Source organism: Hyla sarda, chromosome 1 (assembly GCF_029499605.1).
Source record: "Hyla sarda isolate aHylSar1 chromosome 1, aHylSar1.hap1, whole genome shotgun sequence".
In the NCBI taxonomy this organism is placed as follows: Eukaryota; Metazoa; Chordata; class Amphibia; order Anura; family Hylidae; genus Hyla; species Hyla sarda.
The window spans coordinates 264,062,908-264,087,343 of NC_079189.1; the positions used below are offsets into that span (position 1 = coordinate 264,062,908).

The following is a 24,436-nucleotide window of genomic DNA, read 5'->3' on the forward strand; positions in this document are numbered from 1 at the left end:
GGAGGCTACTTACGATTACACTGCCAGTTCTCTAGTCCCCACAATCGTGGTGACGGCGTCTGGTGTCATATCCTGCCACTGGAGTACCACGTAACTAAGCAACGCCCAGTTGTGACACAACAAGGGGGCGGTATGTTAATCCCTGTGTGTGTGGTATCCAAGTATCGAGCTTATTAACAAGTCATTACAGCCATCATTTTTATTTCTTGTATGGGACAATGATAAAATAGTATCAGAGTGAATTGAAGAAACCTGGGCTAATATCCTATTTCGATAAATCAAAACTACACGAACAACAATGATTTTGGACATAAAAAAATATATAGAAAAATATGTGATAGTAATAGCTAACTCTATACCTCTGCATACATATTATAATTAGGGGGGGTGGGGGGAGTGGTAATGAAACCGGATCATTCACCTTAAGTATCCTCAAATTTTTTTTTAAAAGAACACTCAATTTTCAGCTAAGATAGGTGCTGATCCGATATACCACCCACTCTGTATAAGTACATATTGATGGTCTAAAAAGGTCCATAGATATAATTATAATGAAAACACACATACAGGCCAAGTCCTAGCCACCAACAGTTAATAGTTTTATATAAACAAAGAGTCACAATTGGCAACGTTTGTAGTGACCCTCTGGACGTGACTCCCCATATGGGACATTCCTGTTAAATATTGGGGAGGAGGATATACATGGGCCTAGGGTAACCTCTCCTTACTCTAGAATAACTTAAAACCCTGTACCTAGGCAGGGGTTCCTGTCCTAAAGAGGACGGACCCGCTCTCGAACCTACTACATATCTATACTAGGCGGTGGGTCTATCTCTAGGCCTACCAAGGTCTTCACTCACTGCCTCCAAGCCACCATTTAGGGGGAGTCACATCCATAGAACCATCTACATTTAAAGGGGTTATCCACCATAAGGGGATTTTAGTACGTACCTGGCAGACAGTAATGGACATGCTTAGGAAGGATCTGCGTGTTGTGAGATTACCATAAAACTGTCGCTAGCTTTTTGTGAACTGGTATTTCCTGTTTTTTTTTTTCTTCCTTTTTTCCCACAAATCCCATAATTCCATTTTCCTCCCTCCCACACATCAGCTACCCCACCCATGAAAACATAAATGAGCTGTCTCCATTCAAAAGACTTTCGATCATCTGTTTCATTAGTTGCGGATTAATCTCTCTCCCACCAAGTGATCCCTCCACCCATTGAAGCAGACAGGCTCCTTGTCAGCTGACTAGTGAGTCAGGTCTTGGCCACATTGCACCTGGGTAAAATCTGAGACAACAGTCATTTTGTATGCTGTTAAAAATAAATATTGAGGTGAAAAATCACAGAATTGTGAGAACCGTCACACACAGGTACAGACACTATATAATGAACTACAGTAACTTTACAGCCCCTGTAGCATAGTCAAATAAAAAATACCCCTGGAATACCCCTTTTAAGGGAACTTAGGTTTAAATATGGGACAACCCAATTAGATACAACATGCCAAATAAAGTTGATTGGTTAATCCTCTAGAGGACACAGTTGCCATGTATCCATCGGCAATCGAACAAGATTCAATCAAAGTACCCTCCTCTTACTGAGGGGTATTGTCTTTCTATGCTCACAAACTTTATTTCTTTCAAGATACCCGCATGTCTCTCAGCTATGCCTCGCCAATGAGGTGTCCCGTTTATGCCTAATGTCCCCCAGATGTTCTAATATGCGTTTCTACGCCCTCAAGGTTTTTCCAATATATCTCATGTTACAGGTGCATTCGGCCATGTAGATGATATATGGGGTACAACAATTTATGAAGTCTCTTATTTGGTGTCTTCTTCCTGAACCCACACTTCCAAAGTATTTAATCCTAGAAACGTTAGGGCATGCTTCACAGTGCCCACATGGAAATCAGCCTTTAGATAATGGAGCACGATCAAGCCAGTTTTGACCTGGGGTTTTCTCAGATGTTAGATGACTATGGGTGAGAATATCTCCTATGTTACGGCCCCTCCTAAATCTAATTTGCGGAAAATCGGAGACTACATCCCTTATATCATGATCCATCTGCAAGATACCCCAATATTTCCCTCATGGCCGAAGACCCCTGATAATAGGTTGCTATGATTCGTGTCGCATTGTTACCCGTATCCCGTGGTTTAGGTACAAGTAGTGACTCTCAGAGCTTGCCCATATGCTGATGACAACATGTATTCCGGATAACCACTTTCCTTAACCCCTTAACGCAGAATGACGGGTATACCCGTCATCTGCTGAAGTGCATTCACGCAGAGTGACTGGTATACCCGTCAGTCACATAAATGCAGCTGCTGCTGCATCCCGGGGGCTGAACTTTTCACCTCCGGTTGTCTCTGGCAGGTGAGAAGTTCAGCTTAACCCCCGTCGCGCTGGCAGCGGCGATCCGGAGGTCTGGCAGCGGCGATAGCGGGGGTAAGTGCCCCCGCCATCGCCCACACCCACCATCGTCGCTGCCGGACCTCCGCCCACGTGTGTTAGTCCGGGGAGGGCGGGGTGAAGGGGAATAAGAAGTCCTTGCTTACCCGGTGGCGGATCCTGCAGGCTGCGGCGGGATCTGACTGGCCGGTGAGTGATGCTCCAGATGTTGCAAAACTACAACTCCCGGCATGCCCAGGCTGTCTGGACATGCTGGGAGTTGTAGTTTTGCAACGTCTGGAGAACCACTGTTTGCAGACCACTGTGTAGTGGTCGCCAAACTGATCCTTCAGATGTTGCAAAACTACAACTTCCAGCATGCTCAGACAGCCAATGCCTGTCTGGGCATGCCGGGAGTTGTAGTTTTGCAAGATCTGGAGGATCACAGTTTGGAGACAACTACCCAGCTGCAAATGCCCGGCTGCAAACGGCTGTCTGGGCATGCTAGGAGTTGGAGTTGTGTGCCTCCAGCTGTTGCAAAACTACATCTCCCAGCATGCCCGGACAGCCAGTTGCTGTCTGGGCATGCTGGGATTTGTAGTTTTGGAACATCTGGAGGGCCACAGTTAGGAGATCAGTGTGCAGTAGTCTCTAAACTGTAGCCCTCCAGATGTTGCAAAACTGCAAATCCCAGCATGCCTAAACAGCTGTCTCGGCATGCTGGGAGTTGTAGTTGCGTACCTCCAGCTGTTGCATAACTACATCTCCCAGCATGTACTTAGGCAATCAGTACATGCTGGGAGTTGTAGCTTTGCAACAGCTGGAGGCACCCTGGTTGGAAAATACTGAATTAGGTAACAGAACCTAACTGGAGGTTTTCCAACCAGTGTGCCTCCAGCTGTTGCAAAAGTAGTTTTGAAACAGCTGGAGGTTTACCCCCCCCCCCCCCCCCCCCCAATGTGAATGTACAGGGTACATTCACACGAGCAGGTTTACAGTAAATTTCCTGCTTCAAGTTTGAGCTGCGGCAAATTTTCTGCTGCGGCGCAAACTCCTAGCGGGAAACTAACTGTAAACCCATCAGTGCGAATGTACCCTAGAAACACTACACTAAACTAACACATAATAAAGGGTAAAACACAACATACACTTACACTGTCCCCCAATAAAAATAAAAAACATATCGTACGGCAGTGTTTCCAAAACGGACCCTCCAGCTGTTGCAAAACAAAAACTCCCAGCATTTCTGGACAGCCACTGACTGTCCAGGCATGCTGGGAGTTTAGCAAAAGCTGGAGGCACCCTGTTGCGGAATCACTGGCATATAATACCCCTATGTCCACCCCTATGCAATCCCTAATTTAGTCCTCAAATGCGCATGGCGCTCTCTCACTTAATAGCCCTGTCGTATTTCAAGGAAACAGTTTAGGGACACATATGGGGTATTTCCGTACTCGGGAGAAATTGCACTACAAATTTTGGGGGGCTTTTTCTCCTTTTACCTCTTATGAAAAGGAAAAGTTGGGGGCTACACCAGCTTGTTAGTGTAAAAAAATTAATAAATAAATAAATTAAAAATTATTTAACACTAACCTACTGGTGTTGCCCCTTACTTTTATTTTCACAAGCGTTAAAAGGAAAAAGACCCCCAAAATTTGAAATGCAATTTTTCCTGAGTAGGGAAATGCCCCGTATGTGGGTGTAAAATGCTCTGCGGGTGCACAACAAGGCTCAGGAGTGAGAGCGCACTATGTAGATTTGCGGCCTAAATTGGTGGTTTGCACAGGGGTCGCTGATTTTTACAGCGGTTCTGACATAAACGCAAAAAAATACCCACATGTGACCCCATTTTGGAAACTACACCCCTCACGGAATGTAATAAGGGGTGCAGTGAGCTTTTACGCCCCACAGGTGTCTGACAGATTTTTGGAACAGTGGTCCGTGAAAAGGAGAAAATTTATTTTTCATTTGCACAGCCCACTGTTCCAAGGATCTGTCAAAAGCCAGTGGGGTGTAAATGCTCTATGCACCCCTGATTACATTCTGTGGGGGGTGTAGTTTCCAAAATGGGGTCACATGCGGCGGGGTCCACTGTTCTAAATGCACAAGGCCCCCGACTTCTATTCCAACTTCTATTCTCTCCATAAGCTCAATGGTGCTCCTTCTCTTCTGAGCATTGCAATGCGCCAGCAGAGCACTTTTAGTCCACACATGGGGTATTTCCATACTCAGAAGAGATGGGGTTACAAATTTTTTTTTTTGGGGGGGGGGGGGGGGGGTTTCTCCTATTACCCCTTGTAGAAATGTAAAATTTTAGGAAAAATCTGCATTTTAGTGAGAAAAAATAAATAAATTAATGTACACGTCCAACTTTAACGAAAAGTCGTCAAACACATGTGGGGTGTTAAGGCTCACTGGACCCCTTGTTATGTTCCCTGAGGGGTGTAGTTTCCAAAATAGTATGCCATGTGGGGGTTTTCTTGCTGTTCTGGCACCATAGGGGCTTCCTAAATGTGACATGCCCCCCAAAAACCATTTCAGAAAAATTCTCTCCAAAATCCTATCGTTGCTCCTTCCCTTCTGAGCCTTCTACTGCACCCGCTGAACACTTGACATACACATATGAGGTATTTCCTTACTCGAGAGACATTGGGTTACAAATTTTAGGAAGATTTTTTTTCCTTTTACCCCTTGTAAAAATTCAAAAACTGGGTCTACAAGAACATGCCAGTGTTCACTTTGCTGCTATTCCTGTGAAACACCTAAAGGGTTAACACACTTACTGAATGTCATTTTGAATACTTTGATGAGTGCAGTTTTTATAATGGGGTCATTTGTAAGGTATTTCTAATATGAAGACCGCTCAAATCCACTTCAAAACTGAACTGGTCCCTTAAAAATTCCGATTTTGAAAAATTGGAAAATTGCTGCTATACTTTGAAGCCCTCAGATGTCTTCCAAAAGTAACAACATGTCAACTTAATGATGCAAACACAAAGTAGACATATTGTATATGTGAATCAATATATCATTTGATCGGGAAGAAGAGGACGACACACAGCAGGTGGCTGTGAAACGAAAATCCTTTATTCGGAGCAACGTGTCACAACGTGCAGGTTAAAAGCCCGTCAGCCAGCTGGAGGTTATAGCAATTTCACGCCTGTAAGGCGTTTCTTCAGACCACTCCTACCTCACCTGCCAGGGCTATTAAATACTCACACGCCCATGACGTAGGTGAGGTGAGGTGTTTACAAAAAACAGTGATTAAAAACAAATTAAAACCACATATCAACTAATAGTAAACTATTAATGCGACGTGCAACTGCTTATCGGTGTTGTAGAAAGTAAATGTATACATCAGAGTACATTAAATAAATACGCTAATATCCAACCTGTCATTCATTCCAAGCTCCCCTTCCGCATTGGTACGGAGGATCCACTTCGCCTTCCGCTGCAGTAGGTATTTCCTTCTTTCTACACCTTCCACTAGTTAACCCGTTCTATCCCAAAAAAACGCAAGCATTTTGGGTCGCCATTGTGCGAATCCCAAACGTGGTTAATTAAACGGGGGGAACCTTTACGGGTTTTGAGGGAGTGGATATGCTCTCTAAAACGTGTATTCAGGGAGCGGATGGTGCACCCTATATAAAATGTGGCACTGGCATTTAATGCCATACACCACAAAAGATGTTCTGCAGCAGAAGGGATCTTTAAACTGTACAGTTACTCCTCCTAATGTTAAATGTTTATCAGTTCAGATAAAATTACACCAATTACAATTACCACAACGGTGGTTACCATGGGAGATGGAGCTAGGTAACCAATTTTGTAAGTTTCTTTCTGAAAACTTGTTTTTAACTAAAACGTCCCTAAGGTTTTTCCCTCTTTTAAAAGTTATGAGGGGCCTATTTTTTGTAAAAGGTGCTAATTCGGAGTCGCCTTGTAACAAAAACCAGTTGTTTAAAATAGATTTTTTTGATCTCTGAGGCTACTGGACTAAATTGAAAGGCGAACGAGAATCTGTAAGCCTCACTAGACTCTTGTGAATCCTGACCAGAACACAATTGGAGGCCTGCATTAGTGGTTTTACTTGTCTGACCTTTTCTCTTTTTCCAGAGTAGATCCCTACGTGACAGTTTCTCAGCTTTTTTCATAGCAATATCTAAAACGGTTGCGGGGTAACCCCGATTGCGCAAACGTTGTTTTAGTTCAGCCGCTTGTACTAAAACAACGTTTGCGCAATCGGGGTTACCCCGCAACCGAAAGAAGGAAATACCTATTTCAGCGGGAGGCGAAGTGGATCCTCCGTACCAATGCGGAAGGGGAGCTTGGAATGAATGACAGGTTGGATCTTAGCGTATTTATTTAATGTACTCTGATGTATACATTTACTTTCTACAACTCCGATAAGCAGTTGCACGTCGCATTAATAGTTTACTATTAGTTGATATGTGGTTTTAATTTGTTTTTAATCACTGTTTTTTTGTAAACGCCTCACCTCACCTACATCATGGGCGTGTGAGTATTTAACAGCCCTGGCAGGTGAGGTAGGAGTGGTCTGAATAAACGCCTTACAGGCATGAAATGGCTATAACCTCCTGCTGGCTGACGGGCTTTTAACCCGCACGTTGTGACACTTTGCTCCGAATAAAGGATTTTCGTTTCACCGCCACCTGCTGTGTGCCGTCCTCTTCTTCCCGGTCGTCTGATCTGCATTACTGCTTGTTCCTGGGACTGAGCACCGTACCGGCGGAACCACGCTGCATACAGGTCCGTACCTCCGCTTCTTTTTGCATCTCCTCTATTGTGAACATTGCCGTTGTGAGGGAATGCATAGACACCTGTGCCGATCGCTCTGCCTATAGTGATCAATATATCATTTTTTTGGGATTTCCATTTTCCTTATAAGCAGAGAGTTTCAAAGTTAAAAAAAATGAAATTTAGGATTTTTTTCACCAAGAAATTATGCAAGTATCGACGAAATTTTACCCTTAACATAAAGTAGAATATGTCACGAAAAAACAATCTCTGAATCAGAATGAAAGGTAAATGCATCCCAGAGTTATTAATGTTTAAAGTGACAGTGGTCAGATTTGCTAAAAAGGCCTGCGTCCTTAAGGTGAAAATGAGCTGTGTCCTTAAGAGGTTAAAACAACACTTAAGATTTTTAGCCTCTCGGATGAAGTCCTTGATGCTCTGAGCAGTTCCTCCTGAGGCGGAGATACTGCCCCCTCGGGATACCCCTCTTGAGGGGTCCCGAGTAGCACCTTTCCCACCTCAGGAGACTATAGGTAGCGGTGTATTTCCTATGTATCTGTATTTTCAAACTCCCATCCTGATTTTTTTTAATGGATTTTGAGATGAGATGTCTCATTGACCTCAAAAGTAAAGAAAAGGCCCAATGCATTGGAGTTCAATGATGCAATGAACTCGTCGTATTGGGTCCTCGTCCCCTATCACAAAATCAAAATGTTATCTATGAAACGTGCCCATTAAACAGGTACATACCTTTCTTTTGTTCCCGCGGTGCCTCCGGTAACTGGCTCCGGCCTCCGCCGCGATCCTCTTCCATGTGGTCGGTATGGAAGGTATGTACCTGTTTATTTTTTTACTGCCGGCAGTATGGATGATGATTTTCCTATTCCGGAGTTCTCCTTTAACCCCTTAAGGACCCCGGACGTCCTGGCACCCTGGGCCTTAAGGACCCAGGATGTCCTGGCGTATTCCGGTCCCTGCCGCGCGCCGGGCAGAGTTCTGAACCGGATGCCTGCTGAAATGCTTCAGCAGGCATCCAGGGCAAATGCCGAGGGGGGCCATCTAGGCCCCCCATGTCTGCGGTCGTCGCAAATCGCGGGGGAAATCGTGCCTGCGATCTGCGGCGATACCGGGCGGATCGGGTCTCTGGGACCCGACCGCCCGGTAATTTTGCATGATCCCGGCTGTCACAGACAGCCAGGACCATGCTGAAGGCTAGGAGCAAGGTGGCCTGACTAGTTTGAGATGACCCTGACTAGTTCTCGGAAGCTGCCCACCCCAATGACTAGTTAATGGGGCATTAGCATACAGCTCTGAAGATTTGGTTGAGCTCTCCAGGACACAGTTGTGCACAGTATCGTAAGTGGTCTTATGTATTCCTGTTGGGTTAATACAGTTTTTCCTAGTGAAAAGTCTCTTCTTATGCATATTATATAATGCACACTTTATTTAGACTTTTTTTTCTTCTTTGCTATAGCCTCCTGGCTCTGAAAAGTGTGACGATGGAATCGTTGTTGTAACTTCTCATGATGAAGTTGATCAGAATTATAAAGAATATATGAAGACATTTTTCAAACGGGTACCAAAAACCACATCTTACCATTTATTTTTTTTAAATTGTTTTAATTAAAATGGGCTTAAATAGATGCACGTACTGTAAAATAAACTTTAGACCTTTCCAGAAGTGATACAGAAAAAATGTGATCCATGAAGTTCCAGGAGTCTAGCATAACAAAAGAAATTAATGCAAGGTCTCAGAATAAAGTATTTTCTGAAACTCTGTCACTTATCCACAGTTAACGACTGCTCAATGGCTTTAAAGGGGTACTCCGGGATAGAAAAATATATCCCCTAACTAAAGACAGGGAATAAATGTCAGATATTGGTGGGTCCGACCGCTGAGACCCCGCAAACTCCTGCCTGGCACCCCTGCTTGCTCCTGAATAGAGCGTCTCGACCACCGCATGAAGCACCCCTCCATGCATCTCTATGGGAGAGATGGTGCATGCACTCGGGTATCTCTGGCTCTCGCATAAAGATACGTGGAGGGGCGTGTCAGTCACAGCTTTGTGCGGCGGTTGACACGCTCCATTTAGGAGGAGAGCTGGGAAGACATGTGGGAGATCGCAGGGGGCACCGAGAAGTCGAACCCCCTGCAATCAGAAAAATGTATCTCCTATTTTAGGGATAAGGTTCAATCCCAGAGTACTTCTCTAAATGATGTCACATAGGCGCTTGCATATTAAAGGTGTTAACAGATGAAGAAAAAACTATCCACGTGATGTAGCTGACTGAATTGAGCAGCGAGAGCTGGGTCCCATCCAGGAGATTGGGGGAGTCCCAGTGGTTGGGCCCCCTTCGATTAGACACTTATCCTCTGTGGATAGGGAATGAATTGTTAGGTTTTTATTGCCGGATAATCCACTTAAAGGGGTACTCCAGTGGGAAACCTTTTATTTAAGTTTTTTAGATCAACTGGTGTCAGAAAGTTAAACCGATTTATTTTAAATTAAATTACTTCTCTTAAAAAAATTGTCTCCGCTGTCTCGTTGACACAGCTTCACATCAAGTTTATACCGAATCTCAAGGAAAGACACGCTGGTTGCTTAACTGATGTAATCTTTACTGAGATATAATGAACATGGTAAAACTGTAAAACAAATATATGAAAGACAAATATAAGCATGGCTATTCAAGTGCCTTACATTATGCATAGCTAATACATAGATAGTCTAACATGTGCTCACTTACTACACACTGAAAACACATTCTCTATCTAGAAATGCCGAGCATCTCTCTACACAGGCTAACGAACAATTCCGTACTCACAGGCTTTGGTATTTATCAGATTTGCAGTCTGTATTAGCTTTAAAGGGGTACTCCGGTGAAAACCTTTTTTCTTTTAAATCAACTGGTGGCAGAAAGTGAAACATATTTGTAAATTACTTCTATTAACAAATCTTAATCCTTCCTGTACTTATTAGCTGCTGAATACTACAGAGGAAATTCTTTTCTTTTTGGAATGCTCTCTGATGACATCACGAGCACAGTTCTCTCTGCTGATGTTATTATAATAATAATAACAACGCTTTATTTATTGTCCTTAATGGGATTTGAACCCAAGTCCCCAGCACTGCAAGGCAGCAGTGCTAACCACTGAGCCACAATGCTGCCCTTAGCATACATCTGCTATGCATGGTTGCTAAAATGGACAGAGATATCAGCAGAGAGCACTGTGCTCGTGATGTCATCAGTGTTACAAAAAGAAAGGAATTTACTCTGTAGCATTCAGCAGCTAATAAGTACTGAAAGGATTAAGATTTTTTAATAGAAGTAATTTACAGATATGTTTAACTTTCTGCCACCAGTTGATTTAAAAGAAAAGTTTTCACCGGAGTACCCCTTTAACCCCTTAAGGACTCAGCCCATTTTGGCCTTAAGGAATCAGACAATTTAATTTTTACGTTTTTCATTTTTTCCTCCTCGCCGTCTAAAAATCATAACTCTTTTATATTTTCATCCACAGACTAGTATGAGGGCTTGTTTTTTGCGCGACCAGTTGTCCTTTGTAATTACATAACTCATTATATCATAAAATGTATGGCGCAACCAAAAAACACTATTTTTGTGGGGAAATAAAAACGAAAAACGCAATTTTGCTAATTTTGGAAGGTTTTGTTTTCACGCCGTACAATTTATGGTAAAAATAACGTTCTTTATTCTGAGGGTCAATACGATTAAAATGATACCCATTATTATATACTTTTATATTATTGTTGCGCTTAAAAAAAAAAAATCACAAACTTTTTAACCAAATTAGTACGTTTATAATCCCTTTATTTTGATGACCTCTAACTTTTTTATTTTTCCGTATAAGTGGCGGTATGGGGGCTCATTTTTTGCGCCATGATCTGTACTTTTTTTTGATACCACATTTGCATATAAAAAACTTATAATACATTTTTTTTATAATTTTTTTTTTTAATAAAATGTATTAAAAAAGTAGGAATTTTGGACTTTTTTTTTTCTTTTTTTCCGTTCACGCCGTTCACCGTACGGGATCATTAACATTTTATTTTAATAGATCGGACATTTACGCACGCGGCGATACCAAATATGTCTATAAAAAATGTTTTTTACGCTTTTTGGGGGTAAAATAGGAAAAAACGGACGTTTTACTTTTTTATTGGGGGAGGGGATTTTTCACTTTTTTTTTTTACTTTTACATTTTTTTACATTTTTTTTTTACACTTGAATAGTCCCCATAGGGGACTATTCATAGCAATACCATGATTGCTAATACTGATCTGTTCTATGTATAGGACATAGAACAGATCAGTATTATCGGTCATCTCCTGCTCTGGTCTGCTCGATCACAGACCAGAGCAGGAGACGCCGGACGGAGGAAGGAGAGGGGACCTCCATCCGGCGTTCTGAATGATCGGATCCCCGCAGCAGCGCTGCGGGCGATCCGATCGTTCATTTAAATCTCGAACCGCCGCAGATGCCGGGATCTGTATTGATCCCGGCACCTGAGGGGTTAATGGCGGACGCCCGCGAGATCGCGGGCATCGGCCATTGCCGGCGGGTCCCTGGCTGCGATCAGCAGCCGGGATCAGCCGCGCATGACACGGGCATCGCTCCGATGCCCGCGGTTATGCTTAGGACGTAAATGTACGTCCTGGTGCGTTAAGTACCACCTCACCAGGACGTACATTTACGTCCTGCGTCCTTAAGGGGTTAAGAAGTCCTGTGGATCTGGTCACTGTGGTAGCTGGAGCTGGAATGAATGAGACGTGTCTGGGCTAGCCCTAGGCTTTAGAGAGAAGGCCCGCCTCTAGGCTTCAAGAAAATGGAGGGTCTTAAAGGAACGGACCCTGCTGAGTGCCAAGCATGTAAATTACATTGCAAAGGCAGCACAAAAATCTTAATCCTTCCAGTACTTTTGCGGCTGTATACTACAGAGGAAGTTCTTTTCATTTTGGACTTCTTGAGTGTAACGACCACAGTACTCTCTGCTGACACCTCTGTCCATGTCAGGAACTGTCCAGAGCAGGAGAAAATCCCCATAGCAAATATATGCTGCTCTGGACAATTCCTAAAATGGACAGGGGGTGTCAGCAGAGAGCTGTGGTCGTGAAAGAAATCCAAAAAGAAAATAATTTTCTCTGTAGTATACAGCTGCTAATAAGTACTGGAAGGATTAAGAAGTAATTTACAAATCGGTTTAATTTTCTGGCACCAGTTGATTAAAAAAATAATAATAATTCCACCGGAGTGGAGTACCCCTTTGAGCTAGTAAAGCATTAAGCATACCTTCATGTTGTGCATCATCTTTAGATAAATAATTCCTATGCTGGAATATTCAAGGCTCTTTATTACATTTTTTTTATACGTATGAGAGGAGTGTTTCATTGTGTCTGTTTTAAGACTGGCTCACCATATTAACACATTCTTTTTTCCTAAATTTAGTATGAGCGACATGTTCTAAGTGACATTCTGTTAGATCTTGAAGACTTTGTATATGACACTCCAGAAGGTAAGAGGTTTCATCCTTTTATAGTTGACTAGAGTGACTTTTATTACTATTTTCATACTTAGTAAATATTCCATCAACTGCAATATGCACAATGATGATATAAATAATGAGATTTATGGATAAAATGTGAATTGATAGCATACTAAATCTCACTATTCAATATATCCACTTTACTGAAGGAGCCTATGGATTCTCTGAAACGCGTTTAGAGACACTATTTTATGGGATTACCACATCTATTTATATGTTCCAAGATCGGATCCTCCAATTTCTGCACCTAAATTTTAAACTCCATGCACTTGGTGTGCAACTCCTGTATGAGGCAAATGCCGCCACATGCTGATCCACCTACACTGCATCTTTCCTCTGTGTCCTCTCCCTAGGGGACTCCGCAAGAACCCCTACTCAACACATCTAGGTCTACACACAGTGACGGCTCGCAGAAGTGTCCGCTTGTAGCCCCTCAGTGCAAGAACCAACAAACGAGGACTCGCGTATGCAGGAAGTGTGAGCGGTACAAAGTACCATACAACTTCTATTTACAAGACTGTGTCTGAAACCAGAAGAACAGGCAGGATATCTAGCTATCACCAGTAGTACTTGCTTTATTACAAGAATTATTTGCAAGTATCTGCCATTTTTTTTATTTTTTGTTTCACTGATGATTTTTTTTGGTAAAATGACTGATGTCATTCCGAAATAAAATTGGTAGTGCACAAAACAAGCCCTAATATGGGTGTGTAGGTAGAAAACTAAAAGCGTTGATTTTTAGAAAGTTAGGGTTTTTCCACTTTCGTTTATTCCTCCTGAGTCCTTTAAAGGGGTTATCCAGCATAAGGTGATTTTAGTACATACCTGGCAGACAGTAATGGACATGCTTAGGAAGGATTTGCGCTTGTCTTGGGCTAAATGGCTATGCTGTGAGATTACCAGAACACACTGGCTAGCTTTCTGTGAACTTGTATTTCCTGTTTTCAGTTTTCTTGTTTGCCTACAAATTCCATGATACCATTTTCCTCCTTCCCACACATCAGCTACCCCACCCATTGAAATAAATGAGCTGCAGACCTGTGGTCTTGAATCAGGATGCCTACAGCTGTTGCATTAGTTGCAGATTGATCCCTCCACCCATTGAAGAAGACCCAGAAGTATCCTTTCATCGTGCCTGACCGGCACCCAAAGTATTCAGCTCTCACGCTGAATTTGAGGCCATTCTAGAATCTGCCTGGGAGCACCCTGAGAAGTAGTTTCAGGGACTGAAGAAAGTAAAAGCGCGATATCCTTTCGCCAAGTCTCCAAAGTGACTTCCTCTGCGTCTGTGGATCCTCCGGTTTCCCGCCTCTCTAAAGCTACTACTTTGCTGCTGGCGGATGCAGCTGCCTTCAAGGATCCTGCAGACAAAAAGGTTGAGTTGTTAGTGAAGTATGCCTTTGAAGCAGCGGGTTCTTCCCTGCTTCCTGCCTTCGCCTCCACCTGGGTGTCTAAGGCCCTCTCGATTTGGCATTCCCAACTCAGGGCATTCTTTCAGGTTCTCCCCCGGAAGAACTGTCTGCTCTTGGCCCTCCAATGTTCCAAAGCTGGAGATTTCCTGTGTTCTGCTTCCTTGCACTCAGCTCGCTGTGCTGCCTTTGCCACCGGTAATCTAGTGGCCCTCCGTCGTTCCATTTGGCTTAAAACTTGGAACGCGGATGCTGCATCTAAGAAGTCTCACAGAGATCCCTTTTACTGGTTCCCGACTTTTTGGCAAGCGCCTGGATGAGATTATCTCTGAGGCGACAGGGGGCAAGAGCTCTTTATTACCTCAAAACAAGTCTAGTACTTCCTTCCGCAGGAAGTCTTCTTCCTTTCGGACGTCTGGCCCTTCTAAAGGGTCCAGCCAGGCGCCTCCACGGGACAAGAAGGTCCCCTTTTTCAAGGCGTGTCCCTCGTGGAAGTCGGACAACAACCGTCCCGACCGTTTTTTGCGGCCAAATTGGGCAACCGCAAATCCACTTCTGCATGAAGGGATGCCCCCACCCGCAGCTTTTTCTCGGTTGGGAGGTCGCTTCCATTTCACATGTCCGGACCTTCCTTCAGGGCGTGGCATATGCTGCCCCCCCCTCCCCCCTTACCGATCCCCTTCTCCCCCTTGGGACTTGAACTTAGTTCTAGGCGCTCTTCAGGACGCACCCTTTGAGCCTCTTGGGAAGGTTCCCCTTCGCCTCCTATCCTGGAAGGTGTCTTTTCTTATAGCTATTACCTCCATTAGGAGAGTATCTGAACTGGTAGATCTTTCCTGCCGTTCTCCTTTACTGATAGTTCATCAGGGCAAGGTTGTTTTCCGACCAGATCCGTCTTTCTTGCATAAAGTTGTTTCGTCTTTTCATCTCAATGAGGACATCGTCCTTCCGTCCTTATGTCCTGCTCCTTCTCATCCCAGGGAGCGCCTGCTCCACAAATTGGATGTGGTACGAACTGTTCGGACTTATCTTTCGTCACCTCTTCCTTTCGTCAGTGCAATTCTTTTTTCGTCCTTACAGAAGGCTGTCGTAAGGGACAGCCTGCTTCTAAGGCTACCGTTTCTCGGTGTGCCTGATGTGCTATTTCGGAAGCTTACCGCTGCAAGGGGAGTTCAGGGTTTTGGCTCATTCCATCCGCTCTGTGGGAGCATCCTGGGCTCTCCGAAACATGGCCTCGGCCTTGCAGATCTGTAAAGTGGCCACCTGGTCATCTTTGCACACTTTTTCTAGGTTCTACCTGGTTCATACTTTTGCATCAGCTGATTCTAGTCTGGGCCGTAAGGTGTTGTAGGCGGCGGTGGTACAGCCGACTGCCTGACCTTTTTTCCTCTGCCCATCCAAGGGACGGCTTTGGTACGTCCCAGAGTTTGTGTCCCCCAATGGAGCCGATCGAGAAAGAGATTTAACGGAAAAATCTCCGTTTCTCTAAGGATCCATTGGAGGACACAGCTCCCGCCCTTTTTCTGGGGTTCCTTTTTGGTAATCTGTCCGAGGGAGTGTTCAGTTATTGTTTCTTCTGGTTCTCGGACAGTTCATGTTTTATTTTCCTTTGACCTGTCTGTCTCCTTCTATTGCTCTGAGACTAAACTGAATTGCTCAGTGGCCTGGAGGTGGGTATATCCTGCTGGGAGGAGCCGACTTTTTGGTTACCATAGTGTCAAGCCTCCTAGAGACAGCAGCATATACCCAGAGTCTGTGTCCCCCAATGGATCCTTCGAGAGAGAGATTTTACGGGAAGTCTAAAAAATCTCCTTTATTGGGGTGAAAATCACATAATTGTGAGAAAACCGTCACACACAGGTAAAGACACTATATTATGAACTACACTAAGTTTACAGCCCCTGTAGCATAGTCAAATAAAAAAAACTCCTGGAATACCCCTTTAAGGGGTATAAATGTTATCCTTTGATTTTATATGCAGTCAATTCACATTTTATGCATGAATTTAAACCTCATGTATTGTTTATATCATTAGTGTGCATATATTTATAGGACTTTGAGCGCCAGTATCATATTCCTAGATGTCAGGTGTATATGTATATATGTATATATATATATTATATATTATATATTATATATTATATATTATATATTATATATTATATATTATATATTATATATTATATTATATATTATATATTATATTATATATTATATTATATATTATATTATATATTATATTATATATTATATTATATATTATATTATATATTATATATTATATTATATATTATATATTATATTATATATTATATTATATTATATATTATATTATATATTATATTATATTATATTTAATATAATATATAATATATAATATATAATATAATATATAATATAATATAATATAATATATAATATATAATATATAATATATAATATATAATATAATATATAATATAATTATAATATAATATAATTATAATATAATATAATTATAATATAATATAATTATAATATAATATAATTATAATATAATATAATTATAATATAATATAATATAATTATAATATAATTATAATATAATTTTTTTTATATATATTACAAATGCTGCAGTAGCATATATCACAGCATTTTGTGTCTGTTGGATACTTCCTGTGTCATATAATCATTGTGCTTCCTGGTTGGGCAGTTGCTCTGTACTACAATTCCCAGTAGATGAAGATTTCCCTCAGCTCTTTATCACAGCTCGTTCACACTACTTTTTGTAACTACGTTTCCCGTATACGGCTGGGAGGGGGATGGGCGGGACTTAATCGCGGCGCCCGCACTCAGCCTTATAGGGGAACCTTATTTAATGCATGTCTATGAGCCGACCTGAGTGAACCACAGCCTCCGGTCGGCTGCGTTTTCGTCCGTATGCGGTTTCCTGACTGCAGGCAAAAACGTGGTCGACCGTGTTTTTGCCTACGGTCGGGAAACCGCATACGTCCGAAAAAGCAGCCGACCATAGGCTGCGGTTCACTCCGGTCGGCTCTGACATGCATTAAATACGGTTCCCCTATACGGCTGAGTACGGGTGCCGCGATTAAGCCTCGCACCCCCCTCCTCCCAGCCGTATACAGGAACCATAGTTACAAAACGTAGTGTGAACCCAGCCTTACGCTCCTGCCACTTCCAGTCCCAAAACTGCTGCAGAACATTGCTCTACCCAGCAGACTCCTTCCACACAGCAAGTCTGCAAAAGCTTTTTATTCATTGTCTGTCCTCTGTCTGTAGCATTGCTAAGCTCAAGGCAGCATGATGTAAACAAACCTCATACTTGTAAACAAAACTCAAACCTCATCCTTTATTAGATCCTGCTCTGTGGAATAGTACAGAGGCTGACGCCATTCTAGCCTGCAAATAAATGGAAACTCTAACATAAGCCACCCGAATGGAGGCCAAATTTAGTTTTGTGGGCCTTCTACAGGTTATTTCGATGTATTGATGCATATGTATAGATTTGCAGTATGCGTTGGAAGCTCTCCTGATGCAGGCATCACTGTTGTACATTTGTAGTTTCTTTTGTCTGTCCTGGTTTTAGCTGGTCTACATATAAGGCAGTTATGTTTCCCCTATTGTCTTTTACATTTAAAAAGGGTAGTCAAGAAAAAAGTTCTGCCCAATTAAACAATATGTAATATTAAGCAATATCCAACTAGAGGTTATTGATGCTAGTGATATGCCCTGTGTTGTTCTGTCCCCTCTCTCCCCCTCTGACATTGATCTTGGGGCAGGCCAGAGAAGGGACAGGGAAAATAATGGAGGGTACTGCAACTTCCAGTGGGAGGGAAAAATGAATTGGTTTTCTGAAAGGAAATGGATATGATATTAATACTAAATAGGTCTAATTCATATGCATTTTTATTCCAGATCGACATCTATGGAACTTGTCAGAAGTAAGCTGTGTAGAGGCTTCATCTCAAGTAAAAATAATAGCAGACAAACGTTCTACTTATTTCTCACTACTACTAGAAACAGTGTTATTTGTGTTTTTAAAACATAATTATTTTTTTTATGAAATATAAAAAACAAACTGGATATATACATGGCAATAGTATGATTTAAAGATAAACAATATGGAGTCCTTTGTGGCCTTCTACAGGTGTGAAAGTTCATCAAGAATTAAAAGTACTATAGTCCTTGTCTAGCATCTGTTGGAAACCATCGCCTTCACATGATGAAATGTGTCATTCAAGCCTTATTGTCAATTTAATACAATTTCTGACATGTTTATCAGACATGTCAGAAGTTGATGATCCCACCGGAACAGAGATCCATACATTTCTCTGCATAGACGCCACTTCCCCAGCTAATAACTCACAATTGTAGTGGGTCTCAGGGGTGAGACCCAGTGCGTTCAACAACTTTTCACATATCTAATCGACAGTTAAAAAACAGTAACTCTTTAAAGTACTCTTAAGAGCAACATAGTGCCGTATAAAATGAAAAAGGAAAACAGTTCAACAAAATAGAAAAAAACTAAGTTGCAGCAAGAGATATAAATTCTATATAAATATATTTTAGTAATTTCAATTTAAACTACAATGGTGATTGAACTGCAAATTCTGATGTGTGAAAAAAAAAAAAGGCATAGGGGGGAATTTATCTATGGGTAGAGAGGTGAATGTTTTTTATACCTTTTTTTTTTTTGTAAAATGTGTATACGCACAAAATGTATTAAATGGTGCTCGTACATATTTTTTTTTTTTTTATTAATGTGCTTTATCAGATACATTAACTTCTGATGTGTTTATAAAGCATGAAAAAAAACAATGTTTGCAATTGCTTTAATCAGAAAATGTTCTGTATTTTATACTGAAAAAAAACGTTAAAGTGGCCACTAGGGGTCCCCCTGCCTCCTGGGACACATACCAGTCCTGCGGTGTCCAGTGATCATCTACACGTCATGGACACCATGAGTGATTGACAGGGCTGCAGGCATGTCCAGAGCTGCTCTGCTTGCTCCTGGCCCTCTGTGATTAAGAGTTAAGTGAGGGAGGGGGAGTAGTCATCACAGTGAGGAGAAGAGAGAGACATACCCCATGCCTCTGCATATGGACAGAAACCTCACTGAGCAATGATGGCAAGTAAATAAAGGTAATTATTAGAGAAATATAGATGTACATGATCAGGATGAAGTACTGAGTAATGTTTAACAGTTTTTTTCTTTTTTTGGGTGGGGGGGATCTAACAGGTTCACTTTTAGTACTCCACTTTGTATGGATCGTCCTCTGCTTTTGTGTAACAGGTCTGGGCTTTGGTATATTTGGGACTCGTTAGGTGGGGTGACAAATCTCTAATTATTAATCCATTACTACTACATGTAACCCCTTTACTCATTAGCCTGTTTTGACCTTAATGACCAAGGCAAATTTTTAAAATCTGACATGTGTGACATATTGTTCTTTACATTAGTGGTAAATTTTGATTCATATAATTAGTGGTTTTTGTGAAAAATAAAATTAATAATAAAAAAAAATATTTAGTTTTTCTCGATTTTACATTTTCTGCTCATAGTCATGCGGCACCAAATTAATACATAATTCACATCTACAGTATGTCTTCTTTATGCTCCCATCATTTGATAAACATTCTTTAACTTTTTTAGACTGTTAGAAGGTTTAGAAGTTTAGCAGCAATTTTCCAGATTTTCAAGAAAATTTCTAAATCTGATTTTTTTTTTTTTTTTTTTCCAGTGATCAAGTGAGTTCTGATGTTGAATTGAGGGGCCTGAATGTTAGCTACCCCCATAAATCACTAAATTTTAACCCCTTGCTGCAAAACCACGGGTGTACCCGTCGCCGTGGGATGGGAGGGTTATGAAGTGAGCTCAGGAGCGAAGCTCGCATCATACCCGCATGACCCGTGGCTAATGCTGGACTTCAACTCTTTAGACGCAGCGATCAAAGTTGATTGCCGCGTCTAAAAGTGAAAGTAAAAGCATCCCGGCAGCTCAGTTGGGTTGATCGGGGCATCGTGATAAAATCACGATGTCCCGCTCAGCTAGGACGCATAAGGAGTGTGGCTTACCTGCCTCCTGAGCATCCAAACGGGCGATTGATTGCTGCAAGCCTGAAATCCAGGCTTGAGCAATCAACCGCCGATAACACTGATAAATGCAAAGCTATGGCTTTGAAGTGATCTGTGTAAAATATCAGTGTGTGCAGTGTTATAGCCCCCTATGGGAACACTTTTCCCATAAAAAAAAAACTGTGTAAATAAAAATAAACATGTGATATCACCGTGTGCCTGAATGTCCGAACTATAAAAATATATCGTTAATTAAACTGCACGGTCAATGGCGTACGCGCAAAAAAAAAAAAAAAATTCCAGAGTCCAAAATAATGTATGTTTGGTCACTTTTTATAACATAAAAAAATAAATAAAAAGCGATCAAAAAGTCCGATCAAAACAAAAGGGGTATCGATTAAAACTTCAGATCACGGTGAAAAAATGACATGGAACAAAAAAGTTATAGGGGGTCAGAAAAGGACAATTTTAAACGTATACATTTTCCTGCATGTAGTTAAGATTTTATTCTGAAGTAATAAAAAAATCAAACCTTATAAGTAGGGTATCATTTTTATTGTATGGACCTACAGAATAAAGATAAAGTGTGATAAGTGCTTCCTTTCAGTTTAGTTGCAGAGGATTTGGGGTGCAAAAATATTTTTGGGTGACAAGTTGATGCTATCATTGGTACTATTCTGGGTAGATGTGACACTGATCAAAATTAAATTTTTTATGAGGTGATATAGATAAAAAAAAATAAAAAATCAAGTTTGTAAGTCGACGTATTCTGTGAGCCATAACTTCTCGGTCGCTTCATTGGGGGACACAGACTATGGGATATATGCTTTGGCCACTAGAGGCTGACACTAAGGAAACAAAGAAGTCTGCTCCTCCCTGGCAGGATATACCCGCCCACTGACAATGAGCTAATCAGTTTTAGCTTAGTGTCGGCAGGAGGCAGACACAGGTCTGGAGCTCCCCAGACCTAGTATTTTCTTTATTATTTTCCAGTTAGATTGTTTAGTTAGAATTTATTCCCTCTTCTATTTTCTACAGGCTCAGGGAGACAGAGATACCATCCATGGCTCCTAAGCCTCTCCTGATCTATACCTGCCCCTGCTCGCCTCGCTTTTGCCAGGCTTGATGCAGCAAGACCATAAGCTGGCTGAAGACTTCAAGGTGAGTATACCTACAGCTGTAGGTAAGTATGGGTCACTTCTCCCCTCCTAGGGCTTCATACTTGGGTGAGTTGAGGGAGGTGGGGGTCAATTTGCTCCCACCTGCCTTTCCCTGGGGCCTTTCTCCAGCTGATGTCCCTTCCAGTTACTCCCTCCTCCACCCTCTTGGGTCCTCTTCTGTGGAACCTCTCATTCAGTGTGGTAGGCATCTGACTGGCGTATCCCCATTCTTGGCGCTCCTGGGGAAGAACATTTTTTTTTCTCTCTTCTTCCTGGTCGTCCCAGGGTCTTCTTTCGGCCTGTCTGGCGGCGGGCCTTGCCTCTTTGGCTCAGCGTGGCAGAATTTTTCAGAGACCAGTTCAGTTTTAAAGTGGATTTGAGGGGTCTTCTTATTAGATATACCCCATAAATGACCCCATTATAAAAACTGCACCCCCCAAAGTATTCAAAATGACATTCAGAAAGTGTGTTAACTCTTTAGGTGTTTCACAGGAATAGCAGCAATGTAAAGGAGAAAATTCAAAATCTTCATTTTTTTACACCCGCTTGTTCTTGTAGACCCAGTTTTTGAAATTTTACAAGGGGTAAAAGGAGAAAGCCCCACAAAATTTGTAACCCAGTTTCTCTGGAGTAAGGAAATACCTCGTATGTGGATGTCAAGTGCTCTGTGGGTGCACTACAAGGCTCAGAAGGGAAGAAGCGACAATGGGATTTTGGAGAGTGAGTTTTTCTGAAATGGTTTTTGGGGGGTATGTCACATTTAGGAAGCCACTATGGTGCCAGAACAGCAGTAAACCCCCCCACATGGAATACTATTTTGGAAACTACACCCCCCAAGGAATGTAACAAGGGGTCGGTTGAGCCTAAAATGGGGTATTCCAGGCTAAACCTTTTTTTTTTATATATATCAACTGGCTCTGGAAAGTTAAACAGATTTGTAAATTACTTCTAATAAAAAAATCTTAATCCTTCCAATAGTTATTAGCTTCTGAAGTATTCTGTCTAACTGCTCAATGATTATGTCATGTCCCGGGAGCTGTGCATGATGGGAGAATATCCCCATAGGAACTGCACAGCTCCCGGGACGTGAGTCATCAGAGAGCAGTTAGACAGTAAACAACAACTCAATTTCAGAAGCTAATAACTATTGGAAGGATTAATATTTTTTAATAGAAGTAATTTACAAATCTAAGTTTCCGGAGCCAGTTGATATATAAAAAAAAGTTTTGGCCTGTAATACCCCTTTAACACCCCACAGGTGTTAGACGACTTTTCGTTAAAGTCGGATGTGTAAATGAATTAGATTTTTTTTTTTTCCCACTAAAATGCAGGTTTTTACCCAAATTAAAAATGTTTACAAGGGGTTATAGGAGAATAATGGCCCCCAAAATTTGTAAACCAATCTCTTGGGTTGGAAATACCCCATGTGTGGACATAAAGTGCTCTGCTGGCACACTACAATGCTCAGAAGAGAAGTCACATTTGGCTTTTGGAAAGCAAATTTAGCTGAAATGGTTTTTGGGGGGCATGTCACATTTAGGAAGCCACTATCGTGCCAGAACAGCAAAAAAAAACACATGAAATTCTATTTTGGAAACTACACCCCTCAAGGAACGTAACAAGGCGTACAGTGAGCCTTAACACCCCACATGTGCTTGATAAATTTCTGCTAAATTTGTACGTGAAAATGAAAAATTAGAATTTTTTTTTTTTCACAAAATTTGTAACCCCATTTCTTCTGAGTATGGAAATACCCCATATGTGGATGTAAAGTGCTCTGCGGGCGAACTGCAATGCTCAGAAGAGGAGGAGCGCCATTAGGCTTTTGGTGAGAGAATTTGGTTGGAATAGAAGTAGGCCATGTGTGTTTACAAAGCACCCCGTGGTGCCAGAACAGTAGACCCCCCACATGTGACCCCATTTTGGAAACTACACCCCTCACAGAATTTAATGAGGGGTGCAGTGAGTATTTACACCCCGCTGGCATTTGACAGGTCTTTTGAACAGTGGGCTGTGCAAATGAAAAGTTAAATTTTTCATTTTCACGGATCACTGTTCCAAAAATCTGTCAGACTCCTGTGGGGCGTAAATGCTCACTGTACCCCTTATTATATTACGTGAGGGGTGTAGTTTCCAAAATGGGGTCACATGTGGGGGGTGGGTCCATTGTTCTGGCACTATGGGGGCTTTGTAAACACACGTGGCATTCAATTCCGGACAAATTTTCTCTTCAAAATCCCAGTGGAGCTCCTTCTCTTCTGAGCATTGTAGTTCGCCCGCAGAGCACTTTACATCCACATATGGGGTATGTTCTTACTCTGAAGAAATGAGGTTACAAATTTTGGGGGGCTTTTTTCCTCTTTTCCCTTGTGAAAATGAAAAATTTTGGGTATCACCTACATTTCAGTGAAAACTTTTTTTTTTTTTTTTCATTTTCCCATCTAACTTAAATGAAAATTCGTCAAACACCTGTGGGGTGTCAAGACTCACTCTACGCCTTGTTACGTTCCGTGAGGGGTGTAGTTTCCAAAATGGGGTCACATGTGGGTATTTTTTTGCGTTTATGTCAGAACCGCTGTAAAATGGGCCACACCTGTGCAAATCACCAATTTAGGCCTCAAATGTACATAGTGCATTCTCACTCCTGAGCCTTTTTGTGCGCCCGCAGAGCATTTTATGTCCACATAGAGGGTATTTCCGTGTTCAGGAGGAATTTTGTTACAAATTTTGGGGGTCTTTTTTTTGCTTTTACTACTTGTGAAAATAAAAAGTATGGGGCAACACCAGCATATTTGTGTAAAAAAGTTAATTTTTTTACATTAACAGGCAGTTGTTGCCCCCAACTTTTCCTTTTCATAAGGGGTAAAAGGAGAAAAAGCCCCCCCAAAAGTTGTAGTACAATTTCTCCCGAGTACGGAGATGCCCTAAACAATTTCCTTGAAATACGACAGGGCTCTGAAGTGAGAGAGCGCCATGCGCATTTGAGGACTACATAGGGATTGCATAGGGCTGGACATAGGGGTATTCTACGCCAGTGATTCCCAAACAGGGTGCCTCCAGCTGTTGCTAAAC

At 41.8% G+C, this 24,436-nt stretch overlaps 1 protein-coding gene across 8 annotated transcripts in view; it reads left to right on the top strand.

Annotated features, from left to right (window-relative positions):
* The window catches only part of LOC130368202 (uncharacterized), a 161,563-nt gene that overhangs the window by 70,374 nt on the left and 66,753 nt on the right, over positions 1-24,436 (top strand). For 2 of the 8 annotated variants that reach the window (XM_056571539.1, XM_056571542.1), the window contains exons 2-4: positions 8,629-8,730; positions 12,624-12,690; positions 18,045-18,097. In XM_056571539.1, coding sequence (XP_056427514.1) covers positions 8,629-8,730; positions 12,624-12,690; positions 18,045-18,097 — 222 coding nt within the window. Of the gene's footprint in view, positions 1-8,628; positions 8,731-12,623; positions 12,691-18,044; positions 18,098-24,436 lie in introns of those variants that run through there. The other 6 variants (XM_056571579.1, XM_056571570.1, XM_056571540.1 and 3 more) reach the window with 5 other exon arrangements.